This window comes from Gymnogyps californianus, chromosome 20 (assembly GCF_018139145.2).
Source record: "Gymnogyps californianus isolate 813 chromosome 20, ASM1813914v2, whole genome shotgun sequence".
In the NCBI taxonomy this organism is placed as follows: Eukaryota; Metazoa; Chordata; class Aves; order Accipitriformes; family Cathartidae; genus Gymnogyps; species Gymnogyps californianus.
The window spans coordinates 5,642,813-5,662,254 of record NC_059490.1 but is presented as its reverse complement, the minus strand read 5'-3'; the positions used below and the strand labels follow the sequence as shown (position 1 = coordinate 5,662,254).

The 19,442-nt window shown below is 41.7% G+C and overlaps 1 protein-coding gene across 1 annotated transcript in view; it reads right to left on the bottom strand.

The window, feature by feature from the left end:
* Nucleotides 1-996: 996 nt before the first annotated feature.
* Nucleotides 997-19,442, bottom strand: part of RFFL (ring finger and FYVE like domain containing E3 ubiquitin protein ligase) — a 32,846-nt gene continuing 14,400 nt past the window's right edge. Inside the window, exons 3-8 of the mRNA XM_050909157.1 lie at nt 13,151-13,335; nt 7,572-7,976; nt 5,580-5,663; nt 4,986-5,193; nt 3,670-3,693; nt 997-3,092 (exon numbers count right to left, since the gene is read on the bottom strand). Coding sequence (XP_050765114.1) covers nt 2,911-3,092; nt 3,670-3,693; nt 4,986-5,193; nt 5,580-5,663; nt 7,572-7,976; nt 13,151-13,330 — 1,083 coding nt within the window. The 5' untranslated portion in view covers nt 13,331-13,335 and the 3' untranslated portion in view covers nt 997-2,910. The remainder of the gene's footprint in view (nt 3,093-3,669; nt 3,694-4,985; nt 5,194-5,579; nt 5,664-7,571; nt 7,977-13,150; nt 13,336-19,442) is intronic.

The following is a 19,442-nucleotide window of genomic DNA, read 5'->3' as shown; positions in this document are numbered from 1 at the left end:
CATGAGTAGGCCGAGTGCATGTGTACATTATGAAAGGAGAAGTCAGTCGACCGGTTTACTGGTTCCCTTTGTCGCAGGTGTGCTCTCCCCTTTGTAATCTTCACAAAGTTAAGACTGTCCTGCTAAAAAGTTAGTGTTGTCAGTTAACTTTTTTTCCTTCACCCTCTTCTGTACTTGTACCCTACCCACTAATACTGTTTAAGCACCTGGTATCCCAAGCCTTTTCTGGCTGAAGTTCAGAAGTAGCTGTAGGATCTCTGCTTTCTCCTAGCCTCTTGGTAACAGAGTCAGACTACAACGTTAACTAAACCACATTTCAACTTTATTATAAAATTATAAACCAAACTTCTGTACCAAAACTAGTAAGTTTAACCATCATAGTACCAAGAGGATTTAATAGAGAATAACATGCCATTTCAAGTAGAATATTAACTTTTAAAATATTTAAACTATGTACAGTGTACATAAAGCACATAAATATTTCCATTTACTTTATTAGTTCAGATCATTATATTCCTTTGGATCATTAAGCAGTTTCCTCCAGATTTTGATTTTCCTTTAAAAACAACTCAATCATATCCATAAGTAGAGAATCCATTTTTGCAAGGGAAACATGGTAGTCAGGAGAAGGGAAAAAAAAAAAAGTCCTCCCTTCAGAAAGCACACTGCCGAGTCAGATGGTGGGTGTATCTTCTCATTCCTAAACCTTCAGGCATTGATCTGCAACTTGATTTATCTGCTGTAGAAAATAAGCCTAACCTCTACAAGTAAAAGTACATCCGTCCACAGGGGAATAATCGTCTACCTGTTAAATTCCCCCAGCCCTGAGTTTACTGAAAAATATGACAACATGAATTTTCACAGTGAATTTACTAAATGAGGCTGTTCACCACTTTGTATGTGTATTCCTGTATGTCTTAAAGAGGTCCCTGTGAACCTCTTGAAGAGTAAATACAGTTACTGCTTACCTGCAATTTTTTTTTTTTTTTTTTTAAACATGATGCATTGAATTGTACCAGTACTCTTCTCATGCTGGAAGCTGTTAAACCTTAAGCCAAAGATTAGAGAACAACCTGAACAGGGAAAGAGGTAAAACTCAGAATTTTTAGTTCAATAAACCTCAGCAGCTGTTGCATTTTTGTGGGGTTCAGAGACCACCTCAATAGTGCAGAGGTTCTGCTACCTACTGAGGGACAGATTTCTTCATCTTAAGTGCTTTATTGATTCCAGCTTGCAGAGCAGAGACCCTCCACTCCGTGCCAGTTGAGAAGTGAGTTGCTACTCATGCAATATTCCACATTAAAGATTACACAAGTTTACTTTGCTGTTAACATACATTACCACTTATTGCAACAGTAGATGGCTTTGGCGATTGTTTCTGTAACTGCACTTCCACTACTCCAGAAGCTGTAAGTGGACCCTTGGTTTTGATGCTGTTCCTCTGCTGGCAGCCACGCAGAGATTCAGTCTGAACACTAAGGGGTCACACACACCCCACCATAAAGGGGAAAGCTAGACGGGAAAAAACCTGCAGCAGAAGGTACTGAACTTCACAAATGACTTGAAATGAGTATGTAAGTCCCACAGTGGCTGAAAACTTAAGGCATCAAGGTTCTGAAACTTAGCTGCGTTACCAGCCAAATCGACTGAACGCTTGCAGGCCACTGAGGGAAAAACATGCCAGTGACAATTTTCTCTAGCAAGGCTTCCAAACGAACATGCTGTTCATGAGGATAGCTGTAAGGGCTTGCAATTGTCACGCATTAGACCGCAGAATTGCCTATCCACCCTCACAAGCAGAAAGAGTACAAAACAAATTGCTTTTGATAAGCAGTCTGACTGTTACACAACTAAAATTGAGCAAAGGGGAGGACAAGGGGGAAGCTGATCAGTAAACAGAAGCATCTGCAATGAGGGATCACTCACTGATTCCAGGGAGATAAAGTTCGCTTGCTTTCATGTCTCCCCTCTAAAAAGAAAAAGTCACCTGTACTTAAATAAGATTGTGTAGCAATGGAATCCCTGCTACTCTTTAGCTGTATGTTTTCCTCACTAAACCCTCTGAAAGACTCAAGCCTTAGATTCGTAGCTCCTTCATCAAGTCAAGTCAGTTCAGTTTTAAAACGATTGCTGGCATACACTGTAAGGAAGCCTGTGAAGTCAAAGGAATCAACAACAGTCAAACTAGAAATCTCCCTCTTGCTGGCATGTAAAACAGAAAACCACCACCGCACAAGGCAGGGCTGTGTATTTCACAGAGTCTCATTCCCCTTACATTTTTCAATAATACAAAGTCCATCTTCAAAAAAAATTATACATTTTTCCACAACTGCACTAGGCTAGAATTATGCTTATTCTGAATACAGAAATCAGAGGCTGTCTGCCTGTCCTGCAAGCATAAGAATTTAACATTAAATTTAAAAAAAAAAAAACAAAAAACAAGCACAGTAAAATTCTAATCTTTGAAAATAAAGTTGTTGCTGGGTGTATAGCCTAAGCAGCAAAACAAATGTCACTTTTTGAGACCCCAGTCCACGTTTGTTTATTATTCAGGGGAAAATAGGAAGCCTCTGAATCCGATCTTTGTGGTGGAAAGCCAAGCATCCATCTGTCCCCAACACTAGTAGATCAAGTTATTCTAGAATGTAGGTTGTTAATGATTTCTGTGTCTGCTGCTGGCAATAAGCTCCAAGGAGTCCAGGCACTGTGGTGTAAAGCACTATAGTGGGAAGAGCACAGCCAGGCATGGCTGGAGTAAGAGCAGTTTTCCCCAGGCTCCACCCTTCCCTCACTTCCAGCTTCCAAGGGGTTCCATACGCTAATCTCTGACCTAACTATTTGTAGCTATTTTGACCATTTCTCTAACAGCAGATGAGGCTTTAAGGCATCACCAGTCTTCCTTACACACACTTAGGACTTAAAGACGTGGACAGCCCTTATCACATACTGCCTGCATATGGGACACTCGCTCATCCGCTTCCCGCACTTGGTGCAAGTGACCATGTGGCCGCATTCTAGCAGGACACAGTCAATGGGTGCGTCCATGCAGATTTTGCAGAGGTTGTCCTCCGTGCCAGGGAGGCCAGCACCACCTGAGTAAACGAGAGACCACGGTTTGCATGAGACAAAGAAAGGTATGTCGGTTTTGTGCAGTCTGTGAGTTGGCTTTATCGAAGGGCTTCCCTAATGTACTTCTGCACACTGAAGGTCTGGGAAAAAAAAATTCCCCTTGCGTCTACACTGATGTGGATATATCTGCTCCATCAACTGGCAAGGAGCAGAAAGTTTTAGCTTTTACACAGTAATTTCTGTGTGATGAAAACAGAAATACCACTGAGATTCTTAGCAAGGAGGTGACTGAAGCAACGTGGGGCTCTTTTCCCAAGTAACAAGCGATAGGACGAGAGGAAACGGCCTCAGGTTGCGCCAGGGGAGGTTTACATTGGACATTGGGAAAAATTTCTTCACTGAAAGGGTTGTCAAGCACTGGCACAGGCTGCCCAGGGAAGTGGTGGAGTCACCATCCCTGGAGGTATTTGAAAGATGTGTAGATGTGGCGCTTAGGGACATGGTTTAGTGGTGGACTTGGCAGTGCTAGGTTAACGGTTGGACTCGATCTTAAGAGTCTTTTCCAACCTAAATGATGCTATGATTAAGAATATCACTTACCAGTTTGATCATCAGTGTCAGAAACTGCAACATAAGAAGAGAAAGTTATTTGGTGAGAATAAGAGAAGCTGGGAAAAACATTTACTCAAGCGGTATGATTAAGCAGGAGATGAAAGCCTTGAAGGGAGATTACTGAACCAAAACTGCTTTTTGCTGATCCCCATGCAGAGGTTCAAGCCGAATCTCTGATCAGGATAGGCTGTTCAACTGGCAAGAAACTTTCTCTTTTACTGAGCTTACACAGAAGCTAATGCTTCACAAAGATAAGCAACTGTCTAAAGTGATGTCTCAATTTTCAAGACAGCCTTGGAATTTATGCAGTTTGGCTTCCTAGAGCTACACCTCAGTAGCCCCTTGAGCCAGTTTCTTTGGTGTTAACAGAATCTCACCAGTATTATTGAGCACAGCTGAGACATACGCACAGCCAACAGGGATTAAGAGAAAAGGATAAATTCTATCAAAAGCACAAGATACAATGAAAGAAGAATATAAAAGCAAAGCGGTTGTCTTAACTCTTTTATCATTCATAGAGGACAAAGCTTAGAGAGATGTGTTTAAGAAAACAACGCTACTTTGGGCAACACTGAGAAACAAACCTATTTATGAAATCAAAGTGTTAAAATACATTTCTCTTGTAAATCATTTACAAGTGTGTGTCTTTTTTAACTAAGCGCCTAGAATTGCAAACTGGCACCTGAAAGTAAAGCCAGACAGATTCTCTGTGCACCTCTGTCACGCCACTGTCCCCTCATCAGTCAACTGTGCAGGCCCAGCAGGAGCAGGCAGTGCAGAGGAGGAACGCTCTTGTGATCAAGAAGACATAGTCAAACCACAGATACCCACAACGGTTCCGCAGTGGGAGCCACTGTCACTGAGCACATGCCCGCTCTGAATTGCCCGGCTGCTTTCTGGTGGCATTTTCCTGCTCGCTTTGCCAGTTACCATGAGTCAGTAGGTAAGAGCTCACCCCAGCGCTTACAGTCATCTGCCTACAGTCGTGCATCAGCTGTTCTGCAGGTGATGCAGCGACCAGCGCGATCTGCCACAGCTATACAGAATCCCGAGGTGGAGGGCGCACAGTTCTCATTTGTTGCTACTACAGGGAAGTCACTCTTCAGAGCTACTGTAATGCTCTCCTCTTAAGTACAAGTAGTGGTGAAGAGAGTTTAGCTACTTTTGCTCTAATGTGCGTAACACTCCCTCCTTTCTCCTCACTTGCACGAAACAGAAATGTAAGATAAGTTCTAGTTCCTTCTGCAACTGTCCGTAAAAAAGGAAAACCTGGAAAACAGGCACATGTTTGCTAAGTTTCTTACCTAGATGTTGAAGGTCTTTCTCTTTATAAAGACGAGTCACCCTCTCTAGCAGCTCCCACTTTTCACAGCAGCCTTTGTAGTTGACGAAGTTGCGAGCAAGAATTTCTTTCAGCTGTCGCACAGAGAGTGCATTGATGTCTCCGATGCTTGTTAGATCAGAAAGAGAAGCCTTCCTCCCCTGCACCAGGTTATCTTCTGAGTCAGTAGACTGAAAGGGAACAAAGATGGAATGATTCTTGCCCTCAACACCTAGCACTACAATTTAAATCAACTTTCAACACGTGCACTAGCAGGAATTCATGTTTGGAGGTACATATAACTCTGATTACTCTCTGAATTCCTCCATGTGTCAGAAACACAAGTCCTAGGATGGAAATAATTAATTTCTATTATTATAGTGTCCAAGTGACAACAGTTCTTTCTATATGTGGAGGACAAGATGATGCCCAAAAAAAAGGGGGTTGATTGGGTCTGCTGGCGGTCAGTCTGAATTACTGTTTTGCCACCCATCTCTCTGCAGTGATGATTCTGTGGTAGCAAATACAGCCTAGACAACCCGGTATTCCTTGTCATCTAATTCCAGGACACACAAACCTGTGTCTCCTCCTCTGTTGGTGCTTCTGCTGCATTCTCAACTCCTGTCATACCGACTTGGCTTGGAGGCACATAACCATTTGCCTAGAAGAGGAAATAAAGCTTTCACCAACAGCATACCTCTGTGTGTCCAAAGGGAAATAAGCTCGATAGTTCAGCATAACTGCAAACCCTGCCCACTGGACGGACGAACCGCAGCACAAGGTAAAAGCACACTCGCAGAAGGTATTTCCTGTGCAGCACTTACAAAAACAAATAAACTTTAAACAAGTAAAACTTTTTGAAACTGAAGTGCAGCATCTGACCCTTTAAAGCCCTGCTTTATTTAAAGCCTGATAGAGTACTTGTATAGTAAGATCCCACATGACGTTCTTGTGAGGCTGGATCAGGAGACCAAGTTTATACACGTATCTATATACGCAGTCCTTCACTGAAGTGTTGCAGTGTGACACGGTGTGGTATCACAGCTCTGCTGGCACACTGGCTATCAGTGCAAGGCTCCGTATAAGACTTCTCTGTAACACAGCTCAAAGTCTACAGGTCATCTTCAAAGTAAGCATACGGAAACACCTCCTCAGGGGGGTTCTGGACTGGAAAATAGGAGATACTAAGTGAAGGACCAGCAGCAACGAAGCTGGAGAATGAGAAGGGGCAGTTGCTTTGAGCACTTAATAAAATGAAAGGAACTGCAGTGTAATTCTAGCCGACTTGCCCTCTGCAGCTATCGTTGCCCTCTGTGGTTTCCCTGCTGACAAAGGAGACATGTTACCATCCTACTTACCTAAGTGGTGACTTGTTAATATTTACAAAGCAAAAGAGTAAAATAATGATGAAGGAGCCTGAACTGCAGCAGGATGTCATGCAAGTAGAGACAAGAAGCTGAAATGTATCATGGGGCAGTAAGGGAAGACGACAGAGCTGAATTTGCTGGTAAAAATTGGAATGGCAATATCCAGAAAACCAGAGAATGAAAGGCCTTTTAATGATTTGTAAAAAATGTCCTGCCAGGAAAACTCTTTTGTACTAGATATATTTGCTGAGGAAGCAGAAGGTACATACACTTTCACAGCTCTGGTCCACAGGGAACTAAATACACCCGTTAACTTTGTAATAGGACTAGGAGCAGATGTCAAACACTGAGTAAACTTCCCATACCAGAAAGACAAACAAAGCAAAGTCAATAAAAAATAATTAAGCTCAAATGCCCCTGACAAGGTTCGTCAGAACTGCAGGGTTCATCATAAACTGAGGACTTAACAACAGACTCAGGTTTTGTCTTCTATTGATCTGAGTGCAGAAGACACCGAAAACCTCACCCATCTCGCAATCATCTCTCTCATCAGTTTCAGTTCCAAAATTGCTTTGAACTGTGCTTGCTGTCTTGCACACGAATTAAAGAGGAGGAACAACCCTTTCATCTAACACCTACATACAACTGTCAGAAAGTTGTCTACATCAACACACAAGACAGATCTGTGCACCAACACAGACATCAAGTACTAAAGGAACCAGTCACAGGAGTATCTAGTAGCAATGGCAAGTGTGGACCACAGCACCAGAGAAAACACATCTCTAAATAGTGGTGATGTTCTCAGAGTGAATGTTCAATATATTCAGCACTGCCCACCAAACTAAATTCCACTAGTGTAGAAAGGGAACAGCACATCAAAGTTGGTGACAGCAAGTCACAGTTTTACACAGCAAGGCAGTGTAAAATAACTCGTCTTACTTTCCTAATTATTCTGTAAAAAAGTGTGAGGTCCTCACTTCAAAATTAAAAACAAACCTGAGAAGAGCATGTATAAAATGCAACTGAAGTATTTTGTCATCTGTTCTGAACAGAAGCCCTCCTTGCTTTTTAAGCAGGCATCTTCAACGTAAAACTTTTTTGGCACATTATCTACTTGGAAAACCTCATGCAACATCTTAGTAGTTAATTCAAAAATAGAGATGAATGAGTTTGCAAAAGATGCTTCTGGCTAGAGACTGTACCTGTTGATGTTCCTGAGCTAGAGAACTTGAGATGGGATCTGCAGACACTGGAGACGCATCATGTGAGGTAGAAGATGCTACGCTGGTTGGTGGGAGAATCACAAAGTCTTGCTGTCCAGAGGCACTAGTATTAAATGGATCTGTTCTTATCTGATCTTCCTGGGTAATTACAGGCTGCTGGCCAAGAATCAGAAATACCAGGTCCTCCTTTTCACGACACAACTCTGTGGAAATCTCACGGAGTGCCAAATAGTCTCGCAGATCCTTCACCTTCATCTTTATCAACTCTTCCCGCTGAAAAGCTGTGGCTCGGAAACGCTGGCATAGATGGCAGAGAAGGGGACCGCCTTCCGGCTGGTTTGAGCAGGACGTACAAAAATTCTTCTTACAGTCCAAGCAGATGTGCTGGCAAAGAGAAGGGAACAGAATCAAACCGATCCACCGTGACCTGCGACAGAGGTGTACAACGACCGCAGGCAGTGCTCCCCTACCATCCGGAAGCCAAAGTAAGTAGTAGCCTCTGTTAAAGCATAATCAAAACCTTCTGATTTATGAAAAAGTGCCAAGTATGTTACTCATGTTCCTGGATGAGGAAGAGGATTGATCCCATGAGCAGATCACTAGATTCCTCACAGTTCTTAGAAAAGCACTATCTACCCTCCATTTACCCAGAATGAAATACTGTATTCTTAGACAATTCCCTCAAATGACAGGAGTTTTCTGCACCTTATTCCGGACCCGTTCATCCAGTTTAAGCCACGGATGAAATCAGGAGATGCCTATGAGGCAGGAGAGTTTCAAGTACATCACACCTAGTTGTGCATTGCTTTATAAAACAATAAATATTGCTCTGTGCATTAAGAAAGCTCTAGCATTGGAGGGAACTACTTAAAAACATTTCTTTCAACAATTTAATACTTGCTATGAGTGACCTCCTTCCCCCTCCCCCTTTTTTTTTCTCCCATTTGCTGCAATCACTAAATGAATCTTTTTTTCACCATAAGAGGAAAAGGAAACAGCAAGGCTTACGGTGTCTGACAGACATCAAAGAATTCAACATTTATTTATGCAACAAAAATAGCCAGCTTATTTTGAAAATAATATGCACACTGTGTGCCAGTTAGGTGCTAGACAGAAAGTGTTGGAAGTTTTGGAAATATTAGGCCCCAGATGTTTAAAAACTTTACAGATTAAATTCTGTTGTTTCATGTTTATATTTTACGCTGTTCTGGTCTCGTCACTCAGGGCTCGATTTTCAGAAGTTCCAAGCACTCACAGTCCATGTTGACTTCTGCAGAAACTTGACTGTTCAACACTTTGGAAAGTCAAATTCTACATTTTCCAATAGGAATAGCAGCAGAACAGCCGCATTACGTGCCTTTTAAAAAGTCCTGAGGGAAGAAAGAACTGGTTTCAGTGCTGGTGAAAAATGCTCATTCACAGTCTCAGAGAAGACAAGCATCTCTATGAAATCCTGACATCCTGACCCTTCAGAGCTAGGCAAGGAAAAATACACATGCAGAGTTGGAGAAGCAACAAATAAACTCAGAGACAAAAAAACTGTTTCATGAATTGCTTCTAGTGATTAAAGAACATTTTTAACTTCACAGTTCAAAGAAAGCAGATGTTTCTCATGTTTTAAAAGGTGTAAATACACTACTTGCTTACAGAAACTCCTTCTGATCCCCTTTACAGCCTGGCAGCCCCCTTGCCCCACACACACCCTTACAATTATAACCGACAGACTTCTCATTTAGACCCTGTAATAGACTTACAATGACAGTTAGTGGAAAGAATCCCAATTTCCTGCCTAAGCATTTTAAGACATGAAAATTTCTACCACAGAGAGAATCTCTGGTCATGCAAACTTGAAACCTCATCTCAAAATTGCTGTTTGGGGGCCTGCCAAGTAAAAGTGACTTTCATCAATCACCAAGCAAGACAGGAAGGGCAGTTTCCACATACCATCCAGTTTTGAGAAGTTTTCCTTAACTTGGTCATTATAAAAAACATTAGTATGTAACCGACTTTTTTTGACCCTATGATTGCAGGAGCAATCCAGTTTCTCGGGAAACACTCAGGGCAGAGACAGGAACTACTGGTTGTGCATGTGTCTAGAGCAGGCGAACAAACACTCCACAAAGGCAGAGTAATGGAAAATAACCCCGTCGACAACAGCTTCCCTCTCTCAATTGCCCATCTCTGACAGGGGAGCAATCAGAAGAACTGAGGGGAAAAAAACCAACAAAAAACCCCAACCCTGCTTTCCTCTGGCAGGGGGAAGCCTCCCCCGTGCTCTGCAGACTGCCAAACTGGCTCCAAGGGGAACCGCTGTATGGCCAAGGACCTTCCAGCCAGAAACCCCCTACTTGAGTACTTACACGTTTAGGTATCACGTAAGTGAGCGCAGTACAAGGGCTGCATTATCTAACATGTTTTTTGCAAGCAATTAACAGTAATAACACGAGTCTACCTTAGTTATCAGATGATACATTTGAGAAGTCAAAATAAAACCAGGCATGTCTCTGGCTTATCAGTTCACCACTAGGATTCGTCTTCAGAGAAAAAAAATTCCCCAGCCTGTATCTGAGCATCAAGTATTTAAACATGCACAGAAGCTGTTTGCCGCATCTCAGTATTAAGCAGCTTTTACAGCTTCGATATATTTGTTGAACTCTGACAGAAAGGGCAATGATTGAAGACACCGGTCTCTTCAGAACGATTAGTTTAAAATGTTGTTGTAAATTAAAGCCTGTTACAAAAAGGTCAGACCACTTCTGAATGATGCTTGCTAACTGGCAGCACAATCACAGGATGGTCAAACAGAAGTGAAATACTTTAAATCAGAAGTCTGTCCAGAATGGAAGCTGTTCCTGGTTGTTTGCTCTAACAGCTAGTCTCCCAGAGATACCAGGATGGGGCTTTGATACACTTGGCTCTTCTCTCTATGCAGGATAAAATGAAGAAATGCCAACATTCAAGCTTTCACTACGGCTACTGTTGTTCAGGGTTTTTTTTTAATCTTACACTCTAGCTTGCCAGGAGCTTTTTCTGTAAGTATGTGAAGAAAAGCATCTTCCTGAAAATGTCAGCCAATTTAAGGCACTGAAATCAGAAAGTGGGGGAGGAAGGAGTAACAATCTGACATATCAACCAAGAATGCCTGCCATAGCTTTCTATCAGCAGAGAGGGAAATGAAGGATGCTTGTTTTAAATTTAAAAGATTCTGTGGAATCAGTTTGCTGCAGAAAACCAAGATCAAAAAATGTCATCTCAGAGACAGAAAACACAAAAAAACTCAGAGATTTTTGCTACCACAATTAAATTTTACATCCTTTAAAGATGCTCCAACAGTTAAAAGCATCTTATAAATACATGCTCCATTCAAACCTCCCCTACCCTAATCCTTTTAGTAGGTGCCCTGTTATATGAAAATTAAGTACAATTATGATAAAAGATCAAGTACCTAAGATACCATCATTCTGCTTTTTGGTTTTTTTTTTTTGTCGTTGTTTGTTTGGGTTTTTTAAAAGCAATCTAGGTTATCCTTATGGTCACCAGTGTGGAAAGAATTAATTTTTATCTATTGTATTTCAGTATAAACATTAACTGGACACTAGAGTTCAAAGGTACTGCTTCTTTTGGGACAAAACGCAGGTTTTGGTGCTCTCATTGCAGCAAAGTGAGATTTCATACAGTTTAAAGAATTAACACGGCTTACAAACATGTCAGTGTTTTAGAAGTTACGTACTCGGTTCTTTATCTCAAATTCTCTTCTGGAGAGCAAGGGCTGATGGATGAGCTCTAGCAGAGCTTCCTGCAGCTCTTCAAGCTTTGCCACCTGCAGCCATCTTGCTCAAGTCAGTCCCAGAGGTTACTACTCAGTAGTTGTGGTGGCAGAAGGAAGGTGGCAGGAAGGTTTAGGAGCCCCCCTTCACAATACAGAATATAAACCTCAAAGTCATTTTCATTGATAGTCTGCACTGAATGGGAGCAGCTGAGACACAAGCACACATTGTACTCTGCTGCCCCAGTTACGCTGACAGCCAGCTCCCGCAGAAAAACAGGGAAGTCTGCTGGGGGCAGAACTGTCCTAAAATGCTTTAGCAGATCCTCTGCAATTTGCACACCAGAGCTTTACCTAGCCCCAATCAGTCAGTACGCTTTCACATCTCTGGAGCGGTACTGGTGGCTCTTATACAAGAGACTGCTTTAAAGACAGCTCATATTAGAACATATATTTTAGAAGATACCAGGAAAAATGGCATCATGGTTCTAGCACTGCTACTGTATGATCCATACTTAACTGCATGAATTGCTTTCATTTCAAAAGCAGAATCATCTACATCCACTATTTGCTACTATGCAGAAGAGTAAGCACTGGATTCAGAATAATCCTTGCCACAAGTGTTTGCGAAGAGGACAATGTTAAAGACAACACTATGTGGAGTCATGTGCAGTGACTGCACCATTCCCACCTGACCCAGAACCTGCCTACTGTCAGAAAAAGTCTAAGCATACTTACATACCCAAAATATATTAACGTATATACCCAACACCCAAAACATATTAACAAAATTTAAATTTATAATGATTTCTGGAGCAGTAACACTTCTCAGTGCAAAAATGCATCAACATCCCTGTTATTCTGTGAGTAGAAAGCAACAGCTCTGCCAAGACTTACCATTTCTCAGGTATGTGCCAGCAGGTATGAATAAAAAGGTGCAAGAAAGACCAATTTATTAATTTCTCCATCTAATCTAAAAGGGCCATGGCCAAAACTCACTAATTTTTAAACTCTCACATTATTAAGTTCAGTAACGTGCTATATAAGAGAGACACTTCTTAAGCCGCAGAGTTTGGACTCTGAACAACTTTCCTCACTAAAACATTTTTCAAGTAGCATTATAGGAACCACCATGTCCAAATAATGTCCCAGACAGGGTTTGCCAATTTGAAAATCTTGTGGCAACAATTATTTTGGCATCTATATGCTCACAAATGAAGTTTACAAACAAGATAAAATGGATTTGGTCTTTTTTTTTTTTTTTTTTTTGGCACTGAGCTTCAGCAATTCAACACACACCCTCAATAAACTTATACGGCTTTTTAGTTTGAGCAACAACAGTTTGGAAAAGAGATATGTAGATCTTCCTTTACCGAAAGCCCAAGCAGATTACTAAACTTCTTGCCACAACTTTGTTTTTTTAAAGGACATTAGTGTTTTTAAATAACAAATTTAAAAACTCATGTTCAAGTTAATGCTCCTTTAAATGATTATAAGCAGTTTGGCTTTCTTCTTTCAGCTCCTGGGAAAGCCAAGTCTACTGAAGGTTAACTACCACATTTCCAGTCATCTTTAACTACGTCTGCTAATTGCGAAAGAATGACTAAAGACACAGAAGCAAAGGCAAGCTGTCTTTTCCCATATGGTATGTCCTCAAATCAGAGGCCTCTAATGTGCACCCGTTTCTCTTCAAATTGGCTTTTTGTAATTAAATGGAAGTCAGATGGCATATTGCAATCAAACCGACCACTCCCCTAAGTCAGCAGCGCCAGAGAAGGCGTTTGCGACTCACCTTCCGAGAGGAGTTGTCGAAGTGCACCCCACAGGCTTTGCAGCTCTGTTCAGATGCAGTGGGAGACGGGTAGGAGCTGTACCCGGGGTTGGAATAGGCTTGGCCTCTGGCTCCTTGCTGCGGCTGCATCTCTTCGGGTGAGCCATCCAGACAAAACCAATTACAACAGCTTGCCCACATAGTACCTGAAAGTGGAAAAGATACACATTAGAAATGACATGGGAAACTATCTGTCAGCTAAAGTGAGAACAAAGCATAAAATGCATATTTAAATTTCCCAACAGCAATTCATTTTTGACAGTGTGTTTGTAAGTTTTGATCTTTCCTCTAACTTACAAGCACGTGCAAAAACCACACACCCAGTCCAGCACAGTACGCCTGTGGTGAGAAAGGACAAATAAAGTTCAGGTTAGTTATTACTGGAATTTCTTAGAGTTAAGAGATTACAGCAAAGATAAGATATATTTTATGTTCCAGCTGGCTGTGTAAGACTCTCTGATCAAGTTTGCTGTAACAGGCTGTCTCTATTCCATGTAAGCCGTAATACACTGACTTTGGTTTTTGTGCATTGGGAAAAGCAAACAGAAGCTCAAATTATGTCTCATACACTATTTAAATAAAATCAGCAGCAAGATCATAGATGGCTACTCTTCAATTTTATTCTAAATCCCTTTACAGATTTTCAGCTACAAATCTAAAAAGACAAAATAAAAGACAAGGACAGTGGAGCTACTGATTTAACATATGCCAGTTCTCAACTGAATTTGCAGCATTACAAGGCTAAATCGTCACACAGCAAGTAAATGTCAGTAACTTAAGAAAAATCAAATATTAGCTTCCGGTAACTTATTTGGGAAGACAATCACATCTGAGACACATAATCACTTGTTTATTTTTTTTGCAAGCCAAATAATTATATATATATATACACACACACACACTTACCTAAAATCCTAACAGTCCAGTGCAAAATGCACAGTTTGGGAGTCTTCTAAGACCACCCATGCAGCAGTATTCCAGAAACACACTGCTATAAACTTGCTTTGGGGAGTTTACAAAGAAATCTGAATTCATCCGAGCATTCAGTTTCTAGAGCATACATCATGTGTCATCACTTACCGGTAAACAGAATACAAATTGCCTCCTCTGCATTTCTGCATTCACACTGTAGTTCCTGGACTGTGTTTCTTTTATGTCTTAAAAATCAGATCCATCACTGATAGTGTTGGACTGCTCAATTTTATAAACTTCTGGAAATAAAACATCTCTCAGCTACACAGCCAATTCATTTCTTTCGCCTCAGTAAGTATTGCCACTGTAAAACTCCAGATTCCCAAGGGAAGGGGGCTGGTATAAGTCCTAAAGGTTATTTAGTATAATATACCAACATACTGTTCTGTTGATTTTTTTTTTTTTTTTTTTTTTTTAAAGCTGTGTTAAGTCTTTTGGGTTGATGTACTTGAATTGGGAAGCTTTTGCAGTTTGGTGCTGTTCCAGTATCTGTAGCTTTAGCGGCATCTTTAATCCTTTCAAAATCTAGCTGAATTTGGCTCGACAAAGTTACTGCTGTCACTGCAGTGGACATACGCCTTTCAAAATCCACAATGGTGAGCTTACCAATGAACTCTATCCTGCAGGCTCAGCAGATTTTGATGTTTAAGTGAAAATCTACAGATTCATGACATGATAAACAATTCTTAGTGTAACTGATGTGCACAATACTGTAGTGTAAATTGCACTTAGACTGGCAACTAGATCTCTAATAAATACATGGAGAGAAGCGTTCCATGAATGTACATAACGTATCATCCATTTGTATTAGCTCTGCGCTACAATCAAAACACACACTTTAGATATCATACATAAAAGGAACAATTACTCTTTTTCCTTCTGCACATTAATTTTCCAGCTATCAGTCCCACTCAGAAGTTAACATATCTTTTTATTGCAAAAATACTGAATTTCTATTTTAAACTATGCTGTTTGGAGGTTTAATTTGTTCCTAGGAATTGCAAATCTAAACAACACAAAAGCTGCACGGCCAAACAAGTATTCACAACCTCCACAGCAGTGGAAAACTCCGTCCATAGTTAAGTTCCCTTCCTGTTTCAAGGACCCCTACAAACTGAAGGCCACCCACGATAACAGAATACACAAATGCTACTGCCTGCCCCAAAAAACTTTGTTTTCCTGAAAAAAGACAGCTCACTAATTCACTCTGGAACACTGCAACATGTCAAACATTGGGAAGAAAAACACAAGGGAGTGCACAAACCAGGATAAAATAAGACAGAACTCAGCATTCAGCTGGACTTGTAGTTTTGTGTAATTGCCAGGAAATGAAAAGGTTGACAAAAGGCTCAGATGTTGCTTTAGAAGAACCTTAATCCTGCTCAACCACAAAAGCATAAAAGGGAAACGCCCATAAACAAACAACTAATAACCAGGACCGTCCTCTGATCTGTAACGTTTTTCCAAAGATATCTCCCATCTTTAAGAGAAAGGAGCACGTGGAAACACGACAGCCATTCAATGCACTGGTACAGGCTGAAGTAGTGTATGTCAGGTTTTAATTATTTAAGGACCTCTACCTATAGGTGCAAGTTTAAGTTAGGGCTTGTCTACATGCAGCATTTACATTGACAAAGATGCTTTACTGAAAACCGCTTTGTGCTGACGGTTGATAGCCACACAGAAACCGACAGCTCTCACTTCACTATCAGCATTTCGGGAGGCTGGTGGGTTCCTGCTGAGCACGTACTTCGCACCGCGAGCGGGCATCCCACGCTTCTTTTGTGCCATCATCAGCTCTTATGCAAAGCAGGATTCTCCTCCAGGCACACCGAGAGATACCTGCCAGCCAGCAACCATCGTCTCTCAACACAGTATACAGGTCGGGGACAGCACCCGGGCAATGCCGCAGCCAGCTCCAGCTCAGGGTGCTCCAAGGGCAAGAAAAGGAGCTCACAAATGTTTCCACCTCTGCCTATACAGTGGCCATCGTGCTCTGCATCTCAGTCAACATCGCCCCAACTAATTTTGTAGATATCTGGTACCATTTCCAAATTCCCAGGGGACCACAATGGCTGAAAAGCAAGAATTACACTGTCAATACCTGGAACACGCAGTGGGTGCTACATTGAACTTAAAATGCTGCCACCAGTTAGGCAAAGCTTTGCTAACTCGCAGCCATACTACCAAGCAGATATGACTGAGGCTTAACGTGCTAAAACGTCTCTGTATCTGCCTACAGCTGCACCAAGACGACAACAAGAAATGCAGGTAAGGTTGGGCAGCTGCTTCAAGAGGGATTTTTCCTTTCTTCTGTACAGGATCAGTTTTAGACCTGAGGAAGTAAGCACTGCCAGTGGGAGAGGACTGGTAGCGGAAAGCTGAATTTCACGGTGAAATTTCAGGCTGGCAATTTCCTAGAGATCTCCACAATGTTTGCTACAGCCTAATTATTCCCTTGTTTATTTTGTTACCTATTCAGAGGTGCGTGGTCAGCACCATCCAGAAACTGATAATTTCTGTAAGCAATGCTTTGATGGATGGGTTGTTGTTACAGATGTGGCAGAGTTTGAGCATCGTAACTAGAAAGGACTGCCCTGTGTAAAGCCTGTCAATCCTTTGCAGATGAATGGCTGTTCTGCATGTGAGGAGCTCCACAATTATGCTGAAGTGACAAATAAATGCCCAGCCAAAAAAATTTACCAGCAGAAAGAGCTGCTACTTTGTTGTGCTCCAGGGCTTGGTAAATACTTACAGTAACCTGACTAATATGAACATGTCGGTTTGGAAAAGTTAATGACACCATAGATTTCAGGAATTCTCAAGTAACCTCTTGAGTAAAAGATATTGACTTACTGGCATGATTAACGTTACAGGTATTACTGATATCAGCAGTCTTCGTTATTCTTGGACATGATGCTCACAGTGGCCAATGGGAGCCACAGAAAATAACTGTTTTAAGTATACAGCTGAGTTGTGGGAAACGGAAAGCTATATGGCAGGCACTCAAGAGATGACTTCTGGCAGCCAAAAAGTACCTGCCCTAAATCGTAACTGCATGTTGTGCTTGGAGCATCTGCAAGAGCAAAGGGAGAAGGAGCTTCACCAAGGTGGAGAAGCCAGATCAGTCAGTCTGTCCTGGACCTGCAAACACATCCACCCAAATGGCAATCATCATGCTGGGCTTGTTTTTGGGAAGGGGGATTGTTTTATCTTCTTTGCTGAGACTCTTTAAGGAAAAGACAGAAGAAATCCAATAAATATTGGACAAGGCAGGGAGCTGCTTGCCATGGTGTGTGGGTAAAGCAGTGCTAGCACTGTCTCATGCTCTGCTGGACTGCCTTTTTTTTTTTTTTAAGTATGAAGCTGTGAATACCATGACTCTCTTCACTGATTTTAAACAGAAGTTGTTCATTTCACCACCTGTTCATTAACATGTTCTATACATCACCATGAGTTTTGTATAAATTTGCAAGCATGATTTCATTCAGAGGAAATACCAGTGATGTCAAAGTTTTCCTCCCATACACTGTTGAAGACAGTATTCATAATGCAAGCCTGGATTTTATACTTTCCATCTTCATTAAAAAAAGCATTTGAATTCAGCTTCTCACTATATATGCAATATTAATGCCATAACCTTGCTGGCTGAAGTATCAGAAATCGCTGTCTACATACAGGATTTATTACACATGCTTTGTGGATTCTTATCAAAGGGTAGGCTTTGGCTGTTGTCCTGGTTTCAGCTGGGATAGAGTTAATTTTCTTCCTAGTGACTGGTACAGTGTGGTTTGGATTTAGTGTGAGAATAATGTTGATAACACACTGATGTTTTAGTTGTTGCTAAGTAGCACTTATCCTAAGTCAAGGATTTTTCAGTTTCCCCTGCTCTGCCAGCAAGCAGGTGTGCAAGGAGCTGGGAGGGAGCACGGCCAGGGCAGCTGACCTGAACTAGCCGAAGGGGTATTCCATACCATAGAACATCATGCCCAGTATATAAACTGGGGGGAGCTGACCGGGAGGATGCTCGGGCATCAGTCAGCGGGTGGTGAGCAATTGCATCGTGCATCACTGGTTTTTTTCCTTGGGTTTTATTTCTTTTTTTTTTGTTATATTCCATTTCATTACTATTATCATTATATTTTTATTATTGTATTATATTTTATTTTAATTTAGTTATCAAATTGTTCTTATCTCAACCCACAAGTTTTACTTTTTTCCCTGATTCTCCTCCCCATCCCACTGGGGGGGGGAGGAGTGAATGAGAGGCTGTGTGGTGCTTAGTTGCTGGCTGGGGTTAAACCACACAGCTGTATAGGAAAACTGTGGTTTATGTTTGAATATAAAATTTCCCTTTATGTTCCTAAGACTGCAAACAATAAGGGGCTAGAACAAGCGAAAGGAACATCTCTCAGAATCATTGAGCTTTTGTCTGTGTATAATAAAGCTCTCAATGACTGTCTGGCTTCTCCTTCTCGTGACTGCTCAGGAATTTGGGGGCTGGAATGCAGTAGCACCAACGAGACACTTGAGTTAAGGGATCAAAAGGAACTGAGGTCTCATGGGCAGCTGACTTTGCTCCCACACAAGGAGAAGCCACAGCAACAAGTACTCCTCCTCCTCCCGAGAGGCCTTCAGCCACTGGAACACCAGGGCTGCTGACCCTTGAGGCTACTGCAAATGGAGAAGGGTGCCAAAAAGGGAGAGATGCAAGACAAACAGCAGCTTTGCTAGGGCATGCTTTCCTACAATAATGATTGCTCATTAGCTCTATCAGCTGCCCTTGCACCTCCAAATTTAGAGGAAGACTCTGCTCACCACAGTGAGCTGCTTTTCTGTTAGCTCCCTGAACTGTCAAGCTCCTCTCATTTATCAAGAGGCCATCCTCCTTGACTACCTCCTTACTACCTTTCAGACCCCCCCCGTGATTCCAGACTGTCTTCTCCTGTTTCTCAGCAGTTTCCATGAGATTAACGCAGAGTGTCTCAGTCTTCTCACTCTGTTTGCTACATACCAGGGAACTGCCAAACTGCAGAATCCAGTAAGGTCTATGAGCTTCAAGTATAGGTACCATACAACAATGCATATCCGACCTGTTAGCCATTCTGTGGCCTCCACAACAGCAAAACCACATCCATTGGCAAGACACAACTTTCAAGGCAACACACCAAGACTGGGATTAATGCTATTCACAAAAGCAGTAGTTTCTGCCATTTCTAGTAGCTTGAAGATCACTGAAATCTAATCAGAAAGCCAGACCAGGGCACTGTGGCTTTAAAAT